The 9,898-nt window shown below is 46.7% G+C and overlaps 1 protein-coding gene across 1 annotated transcript in view; it reads left to right on the forward strand.

The window, feature by feature from the left end:
- Nucleotides 1-9,563, forward strand: part of RSU1 (Ras suppressor protein 1) — a 199,405-nt gene extending 189,842 nt beyond the window's left edge. Inside the window, exon 9 of the mRNA XM_040248968.1 lies at nt 8,991-9,563. Coding sequence (XP_040104902.1) covers nt 8,991-9,093 — 103 coding nt within the window. The 3' untranslated portion in view covers nt 9,094-9,563. The remainder of the gene's footprint in view (nt 1-8,990) is intronic.
- The last annotated feature ends 335 nt before the right edge of the window (nt 9,564-9,898 follow it).

Genomic DNA, 9,898 nt, shown 5'->3' on the forward strand with positions numbered 1-9,898 from the left:
TCTTCAGGGACTCTTTCTGACCCAGGGATCAAACCCATGTCTCTTGCATTGCTGACAGGGTCTTTACACTGAGCCACTAGCAAAGCCCATATACTTAATGCCTAGAGAATTTGAACTTTGGGGTCATTACCTGGGGGTGATCTGAACCTTTTTCTAATCTGGAAAATGAAAATAATGAAAGCCCCTTCTTTGTTGGATAGTTGTGGTAGTGAATGCTGACTGTATGGTGACCATATTTACCGTGCCTCCTGATCAAGGCACTCTGCTAGTACCTGGAAATAACAGCCAAGAGCAGAAAGTACTTTGTCTATTCTGAAGGACTTAATGATGAAATCTCAATAAACACCATAGTATTTTGTGAAGGCAGAAATTGAACAGGGGGCAGAGCAGAGAAAGCTGTGAAAAGCCTGAATATGTGGATGAGATCTGAGTTGTAGAAAGGGTGGGGGCGGGCATTACAGGCAGTAATAACACAAATCAGCCAAAAACTGAGGGTAGAAGGACTCCTGGCTGACAAAGGCCTTAGATGGGTTTAGCACTCAAAAGTTTTTTCAAATCACCTGCAAGGTGTAGGCAGTATGCAGATATTCCCAATTTTCAATAAAGATGAACAGAGATTCCAGAATGATATCAGACTCTAAGGTTACTGAGCTAATAGGTAGCAAAGCTAACACTCAGTCTACCTTTCCCACGCTCTACATTGCCCTCCTCCAGACCAGCGTTTCCGTATTTGTTCTGTTAGTGAACAGAGAGAGATGAAATTTGGCTGGGTAGGCATTGCGTGGCCTGTTCAGTGGATACTCTGTCACATACCAGGCTGGGTACTTGATCCCGTGGATAGTGGATGCTGCTTTTCCTGCATAAACCAAGGAGAGAGTTTATGTGTGTAGGACACATTGAAGGAAGGAAGGAATTGTTATCAAGGAGATCAGGAAGGGGGAATTCTCTGGTGGTCCAGTGATTGGGACTTGGTGTTTTCACTGCGGGGACCTGGGTTCGATCTCAGGTTGGGGATCTGAGATCCCATGGCCAAAAAAATGGAGACTGAGAAGGAACCTGTTAACACTAATCTAATGGCTATATTTTAGGGTAGAAGAAAAAGAGAATGAATAAAATCGTAGGATGATATAAATAAGAATAAGTACCATAAAGCATCTTATTAATCCATTGAGTCATGAACCTTTTGAGAAGCTGATGAAAGCTGTGTTCACTTTTCAGCTGAAAAAAGGCGCATATAGCTTTGCTTGGAGCTTCAGATCCTCCCTTGCCACAGACTGAGAATTTCTGTGGTAGAGGAGGAGGTAATCAAACTTGATTAATAGGGTGACTGAAAAAAGAGGTAGGTGCCAGAATGACTTCATCATTTTGATCCTGGAGGTCTGGAGACATTAGAGGGACATTGAGGAATTGGGGTAGGGAACTGTTGTGTGCATTTGGTTGGATTTAATGGTTCATGTACAAGTGGGAGTTTTGGTGTAGCAGGGGTTGAAGATGGCAGTGACTCTGAGTGCTCATACTCAGAGATACTCATTGAAGCTACAAAATCAGATGATCGGTTTAGGGAAGAGAATACAGTGAGCTAAAAGCAAAACCATAAGGACTGTAGAATTGTCCAGGGGAAAAATAAGAACAAGGATAGTGCATTGGAGCCAGAGGGGGAGACTTTTCAAGAAGGAAAGATGTGGTCCCCAGTGGTGTTCATTGCTACAGTCATGAATGGGTGTGAGGGTCTGCACGAGACCCTTGGATTGAACAGAAACAGTAAAACTCAAATGTGTGTTTGTTTGGGGTTTTTTTTGCAAAATGAATATGCTCATGTTAAATAAATATGCCCACCAATAACAGAAGAGCATGTCTATCATACTACTACTCAATATAATGTTTGCTGAGAAATAAATGCATTCTCATTCTCGTGAGCTGGAATTGTTTGCTGTGCCGTCTTAGATGGCAACAGGCAGGGGTGTTGAGTTGTGTGGAGTGTCGAGAGCCAGTGTGCAGACAACTTTAACACGATGCCTCTCAAGTGACCAGGCTGGTGACCTCTCCTGTTCATGGCATCATTTCCTGATGAATCCTCCAGAGCTGATCTGCAGCTGGGATTCTACAGACAGCTGCTCTGGTCAGGGTCTGCTCCCATAGGGGCCAGACGAGAGCCCTCATGAGCTAAGTGATGCTGGCTCATTCATCACCCACAGCACAGGTCATCCATAGGCATCTTGCCTTTGAGGACTCTCTTTACCGTCAGAAGTCTGTTCATCAGACTCCTGAGCATAATTCATCCTTTCCTGTCACTTTAACTGGTTCTCTGTTGACTTTTCTCCTTCCATGAACAGCTCCCAGTCATCCTCTGTAGACCTCAGCTTTGAGAGGAGAGAAGATTTTCCAAGACTCTGTGCCACAGGTTCACTCCGTATTCTGAATTGATCACCTCGCCCACTGGCAATTGATGCTGCAGCCCCATCCGTGACAGGGAGCCAGTCTTCCTTGTCAGTGCTCTCACACTAGCATGACCAGATTTCAGTGCCCCCAGAAACCTTCCTGAGATAGCGTCTGCCCCCCAAGCTCATGATGCCAAAGCTGAACTCCTGGCTGTGCTCAGAGGCAGTGTCTGGGAAGCAGGAGGAATTGGCCAGGTTAGCCTGGGTCTTAGGCCTTCATGAGAGGTTAAAGGTGACAGCTGTTGCTCTGGAAGAGCTGTTCTGTGCCTGCATACAAGACCCTGTCCGTGTCTGATTTAATCTCCCCTCACCCCCCACAAGCCCTTCAGGGTAGCAGTTTTCATCGTTTTGCAGATGAAGACATCAGACTGTGGCAAGTTAGTCACCTGCTCAGTGTCACACGTCCTTTGGAGCAAACAGGGTTCAGGAATGCAGATGCTCGAAGCCCCAGGACTGTTCTCCAGAACCCCCGTGCAGTGAGCCAGGGCTCTTGTAGGACCAGATGATGGGTACCACCTGAGCAGATCACTGAGGGGATGTGCTCATCAAGAAGCATCTTGTGCCAGGATCCAAGGGTTAGTTGAAATCTTCGAAGATCAAGGAGGTGGAAGTTACATAACGAGAGCAGAGTATGGAAAGGTCAGGAGGGCAGAAAGCCATCCGGAAGGCTGCAGGTTGCATAGATCAGTCCTGTTTTTCACTTCCTGTATTTAATGATGCTGGCGAGGGAGAATGCTCCTCATTCCCAGAGGAGAGAACAGTTCATCCGTTAGCATGCCTTTCATATCCAAGCCAACCAACCCCAAGCCCCAGTCCTGACCACCTCTTTTCTCTAACTCTGATGCACCAAGCCAATATTCCCCCTGATCCAGGCACTGGGCAACTGGAGATCACTTCTTTCGCTCTAGGCTCTGAGATTTTAATCAAATTATTCACCTACCCTGTTTCACCCATTCCTTCCTGTGAAACCAGCCATAAAGACTCTGGGCTTTGCTCTCCCCTGGGCTCCTCTGCCTCCCAGTCAACCTGGTGCTTCCCCATGTGGCCCTGCGCATAACTGCGTGTGATACAGCTGCTTTCAGAGGCATAGAGCTATCCATCTTTTCACTGTCACCTCTGTAAATTAATTCTGGATGCATTTCGAACATGGACCATGACTATCAGCTTCAGCGCATAGAGGGAGCCAGGCCCATCCTGTCTCACTATAGCAGAGAGGGGATAGTTGGCCTGCCCACCTCCTCCTCTTCTAGTGGACAGCACCCATTTTTCCTTGGAGACTCTCCTGTGGCCTTTCTGCAACTTAGTTTTTAACTTTTCTTTCTTGTCAGTGAGTTGCTACCCCAGAAGAAAATTTCTCCTGCTAAAACTAAGTAAAATCCCTCACAGACAGCCCCAGAGAGATTCAGTTACTGTATTGGTTCCCTGTTGCTTCTGATAACAAATTAAGATGATCTTAGTGGCCAAAAAGGGCTTCCCTGGTGACTCAGTGATAAAGAATCCACCTGCCAAGACAGGAGGCATGGGTTCGATCCCTGGGTTGGGAAGATCCCCTGGAGGAGGAAATGGTAAACTACTCCAGTGTTCTTGCCGGGGAAATTTCATGGACAGAGGAGCCTGGCAGGCTACAGTACATGGGATGGCAAAAGAGACAGAGATGACTTAGCCACCAAACATCAACACCAACCTAGTAGCCAAAAACAGAACAGATATATTCTCTCACAGTTCTGGGCGTCAGAAGTCTGAAATTTAGGTGTCAGCAGGCTTTCATCTTTTGGAGGCTCTAGGCAAGAATGTTTCCTTGCCTTTCTAGGGTCTAGAGCCTGCCTGCAGTCCTCAACTGGCAGTCCCTTCCTCCATCATCAAAGCCAGCATCTGAGCATCCCTGACTCTGGTCCTCCTGCACCCCCATCTTCCCTCTTAGGACCCCTGGGATTATGTTGGGCCCACCCAGATAACCCAAGATCATCTCTCCATCTATGAACCTGTTTGCAAAGCAAAAATAGAGACAAAGATATAGAGAACAAACATGGATACCAAAGGAGGAAGAAAAGATGGGATGAACTGGGAGATTGGGACCAACACATACACACTATTGATACTACATATAAAATAGATAGCTAACGAGAACCTACTGTAGAGCTCAGGGAACTCTAGTCAGTGCTCTGTGGTGGCCTAAATGGGAAGGAAATCCAAAAAAAGGAGGGAATATATGTATACATGTAACTGACTGGCTTTGCTATACAGCAGAAACTAATGCAACATTCTAAAGCAACTCCAAGAACAATTTTTTTCAAGTCCTTAACTTAACCCGGAGAAGGCAACAGCACCCCACTCCAGTACTCTTGCCTGGAAAATCCCATGGACGGAGGAGCCTGGTAGGCTGCAGTCCATGGGGTTGCTAGAAGTTGGACACGACTGAGCGTCTTCACTTTTACTTTTCACTTCCGTGCACTGGAGAAGGAAATGGCAACCCACTCCAGTGTTCTTGCCTGGAGAATCCCAGGGACGGGGGAGCCGGGTGGGCTGCCATCTCTGGGGTCGCACAGAGTCGGACACGACTGAGGTGACTTAGCAGCAGTAGTAGTAACTTAATCAGCTCTGCACAGTCCCTTTAGCAATATAAGGTTACAGACCCCAAGGTCTCTGGAATCAGGATATGGACATGTTGAGGGGCCATTATTCTGCCCCCTACACTTACTGAATGGAGGCCCCAGGGCTAATATTAATAGCTGAGGGAATCCAAGACTTGGGACCCTGAGAAGCTCGTCCTTTCTGCCCAGCCAGAGCCACATCTCCAGGTGGAAATGATTGCTCTGATGGGTCCAGTCTACAGATGAGAGTGGAACGTGGCTGTCATCTGGCACGCAGCTGGAGCAGTGAGAGGATCCCGCAGGGCAGGGCAGAGTCATCCGCTGGTGACTCATGGAGGAAGTGGGACAGTGCCTTTAGCCTGAGTCGCTTTCTTCAAAGAGGATCCAAACCTTTCTTCCATATATGCTTGGAGATTTGGTGTCAGTAGAAAATACCATGTTATTTTTCAGAGGAAGAAACCCTAGAGAAGTAATCATATAATTATCTTTATTTAATCACTCTAACCCATGTCACGCCCTGGTGCCCAGCTTACCTCAGCATTACGGCCACCATATGAGAAAACAACATCATTTTTTCTTTAACAGATGAAGAAACGAAGGCACGGTGGGGATGAGGCTTGCTAATCACATGCCTAGAACTGACAGCTCATAAGAGGCTAACTGAAAGTTTTCAGTCTCCCTTCTGACCCTTTGTAGTGAGTGGCTTGCTGTGTAGCCCCAGGAAGGCCAGGTACACAGTGGGGTCTGAGTCTAAAAAGGCAGGCGATGAAAGGTTGGAACATTCTAGTTCTTCCTGAATAGAGGAGCCTTGCTGAGCCCCAAGCAGCTTTGGCACACCTGCTGGAATGACTTTGCTTCATGACCGTTGTCAGGGCCTGGCAACACTGCCACTCCTTCCAGGAAGCCTTCCGTGCCTGCGTGTTCAGGATGTGAGGGCGTAGCAGGCCCTCATTGAGTCTTTCATCTCTTCTCTCTCCTCTGAACTCTTTATTTCTGTTGATACCACTTTCCCAGCCCCTGAGTCTTTACCAGGTTTCCAAGTTCACAAACGAGGGAGCTGTGTATCTACAGATTTTTGTGATCCTTAAAGTTGGATGTTATCTGCGAGCAAGAATGAGTATAGAGACAAGAGTTTGGAAAGTAAAGGAGAGACCCTGAAGCTGTGAGAAAGCAATTACAATGGAACATGCTGAGACTGTAGATGCCTTCGTGGGTGCTCAGAACAGTCAGACCCTGGCTTTGTGCCAGGTGGGAGGAGCTTGGAGACCAGAGCCCCACCCCCCCAAGTCCCCTTGTGCACATCCGGCTGTAGCACTAAGCTGCTGATCTCTAGGAAAGCAGCATCCTGGGAGGAGGACGAGAGGGGCAGATGCTATGGAAAGATCAGCTTGTCTGATACAGGTGAAGAATGTAACACACAGTTCTCCTTTGGCTCAGTTTGCTCTCCCTATTCTGGTGCATCCAGGAGAGATGCTGGCAGGGTGGGGGAAGGGGTGCACAGATTGGAACCCCCTAGAAAATGCAAGACCAGCTTCCACCTCAAGGTCCTTAACCTCATTTCCTCTGTAGAGTCCCTTTGGTCAACAGTAAGTTCTGGGGAATTAGGACAGGAACATCATTGGGACTCAGAGAAGGCAATGGCACCCTACTCCAGTACTCTTGCCTGGAAAATCCCATGGATGGAGGAGCCTGGTAGGCTACAGTCCATGGGGTCACTAAGAGTCGGACACAACTAAGCGACTTCACTTTGACTTTTCACTTTCATGCATTGGAGAAGGAAATGGCAACCCACTGCTACAGTCCATGGGGTTGCACAGAGTTGGACACGACTGAAGCGACTTAGCAGCAGCCACAGCAGCATCACTGGGAGTGGGACTGGTAACAGTGGTAAAGCCAGATTGGCTGAACCTGCCTTTCTGCCTAAACCAATGTTTCTTTGCCTGGATCCAGGACTGCCAGGTGTCTACAACATAGACTTTGAGGAGAACCAACTTCTCCTTTTAAAGTGTAGGGGTAATGCATGTATGTGGAATCTAAAGAAATAGTACAAATGAACCTATGTGCGAGCAAACGTATGGACACCACATGGGGAAGGGAGGGTGGGATGAGTTGGGAGATTAGGATTGACATACACTGCCATGTATAAAATAGATAGCTAGTGGGAACCTGCTGTGTAACACAGGGAACTCTACTCAGTGCTCTGTGGTGGCCTAGATCAGAAAGAAGTCCAAGAGAGGGGACATATGTATGTGGAGCTGATTCACTTTGCTGAACAGCAAAAACTAATGCAGTATGTAAAGCAATGATACTCCAGTTTTCTTAAAAAAGTGTAGGGAGGGGGCATGTGTAGGTTTAAAGATCCATTTTCCTGGATGGCAGGTTCTCCTGGGGATGTTTCTGCTGTGGACACTGGGCAGGACTGGGCCTGCCTCTCCATTCAGTTAGACTCCATTCAGAAGTCTTCTATCAGCAGTCTCCAACCTTTTTGGCAGTAGGGATCAGTTTCATGGAAGGCAGTTTTTGCATGGACGGTGGGGTGAGGGGAATGGTGGTTGGTAGATGAGTCAAGCATGTTATGTTTATGGTACACATTATTATTACTATATCCTCTCCATCTCAGATCATCAGATATGAGATCTGAGAGGTTGGGGACCCCTGCTCTAAGAGAACTTCTACAGGAGTTAAATGCTAACTTACAGGCTCTGATGTGATGTGTTGAGGACATGTAGTTCCTCCTTGATGCTCCCCTTTACCTGGAGAATGTTCCCAGCACCTGGCTGGACTTAACATTCTTCAGCTTGTAGGTCTGTCTGCTGCCACACTCTGCATTCTAAACTTCTTGCGAACAGAGACCCAAGTTCATGACCACTGTTGGTAGATCCTGCTTCTGAGGAGATGCTCGGAAGCCTCTGGAGAGGCAGACTACAGTATGACCTGTCAAAACCCAGAGTCCAGCTTTGCCTAAGCGCCCCATCAACTGGACAGCTCCAGGCGCCAGGTCTGTCCCTCAGCTCATCAAGCACAGCATCAGTGTCATCGGGAGCATGAGTGTACGCCAAGTTCAGGAGAGGGTGTCAGTTACCCACGTGGATCCTAGAAGACGGGGTGCCTTGTACAGGAAGGTCAGTGTTTGTGTCCACTCTGTTCAGTGTGGGGTCAGGTATTGCCTCTCTTAGGGAAGCACTGAGACACCCACTGGCCTCTCTCAGGGACACAATTATAGCAACAAGGGGAGTTAAGGTTGAACTGTTTTCACTTTCGGGTGGCTTTTAATTTAGTTTAACCAGAATGACTCATAAATTACTGATTAATTACTGTCTGCTATCAGGTTCAGTCCCCTCAGCCACAGAGCCAGCTCTGCTCCGCGATGGATGCCATGGCTGTGATTGTAGGGTACTTCGTCAACATTTAATCAGTGGTGCTTATTAATGTGGCATTGATGGGTGGTCGCCACCCCAGTGCCATCCATCACGGGTGAGCAGCCAGTGCAGGCTCGGACACCATCGCTCTCTGTTGCATCACCCAGCCCTGAGGCTCTTGGGCCGGCTCACTGCTCCCTTTGCACTCAGGGGACACTCTGTCTTCAGTTCAACCAAGTTTTGGTCACTGTCGACTCCAACACTGACGAACTGTGGAGCTTCAGTCTGGAGCGGCCAAGCTGAGCCTCACGTTTTCCCTAGTCTTGGTCTCTCTTCCTTAGCCCAGAGAGTGTATGATTCCAAGAGACTGGTCCAGAATTGGACTTCATGGCATGGTGGAGTGAGTGAGAGAGAGAGAGAGAGTGTGTGTGTGTTTGCACATGTGTAAATCCAGCATATGACCCAGAGGAAACAATGCCCTTGTGGTGTTCATAGCCTCCCTCAATGTGCCTGTAGATTAATTTGTTGATAAAAACTGCCAGCAGAAGCATATCTTGTGTTCACAAGGTGGATCTCACATTTTCCCTTCTCTCTCTTTTCAGCCTCTACGGCAGACACATGCAGGCAAACCCAGAACCGCCAAAGAAAAATAATGACAAATCGAAAAAGATCAGCCGGAAACCCCTGGCAGCCAAGAATAAATAAGGGGTCGGCCTGAGCTGGACTTCCGGGCACTTCTCTTGTCCTTACTTCTGTTCTCTCTTTTCTGTCTCACAGATGAATACTCTGTGTGTGTATGTGTTTGTTTTCTTTTTCTCTTTCTAATTCTTACCACCTTACCTTAAATTCTTTCGATAGGTGGATTTTTTATAAGTTCTTTGAACCATTTCCATTTGTTTTCTTAAAATTGCCGAAGGCAGGAAACAAAGCCTTAATTCAGCTGCAAGTTCCATAGAAGGCACAGCTTTCAACTTCTTGAATAGATGTTCACAGAGTTGCTTATTATGAAAAGAATAATTAAAATCATGTAATCATTTAAATGCCACACTTAACACTGTTCACCCTTCTGTTAATTCACACAACTCATTATTTTTGCTTTGTTCAAAGTTTTCCTTCACCACTGAGATATTATGTCAGTTTACAAATGATTTTAATAAAATCTTAAATTTGGGTCACATGTTGTTTCTTCAATTAAAAAAAAAATTGAATCTTGGGGTATACCTTTTCTTGTTGACTTTTACCCCACAATGATCTCATCCAATTTATTGGTCATCGATGATAAATTCTGAAACTTTCTGTGAAAGAAATGCAGGATTAAATGACTTGGTTTCTTCTCACATTGATAAGTCAGTTTTTTTTTTTTTCTTCTCTCTTTGAAGACTGTTTCTAAATTAGGAAGAAGCAGAAAAACAAATCTCTAGAAGATTTTGCCAAAGGATTTTGGAAAGCAGCATTTCTTAGCTGAAGGAATGGTGACTTCTGCCAGTGGCTGGTCGACGAGAGCTGTGAA

Source organism: Oryx dammah, unplaced genomic scaffold, assembly GCF_014754425.2.
Source record: "Oryx dammah isolate SB20612 unplaced genomic scaffold, SCBI_Odam_1.1 HiC_scaffold_10, whole genome shotgun sequence".
Taxonomy (NCBI): Eukaryota; Metazoa; Chordata; class Mammalia; order Artiodactyla; family Bovidae; genus Oryx; species Oryx dammah.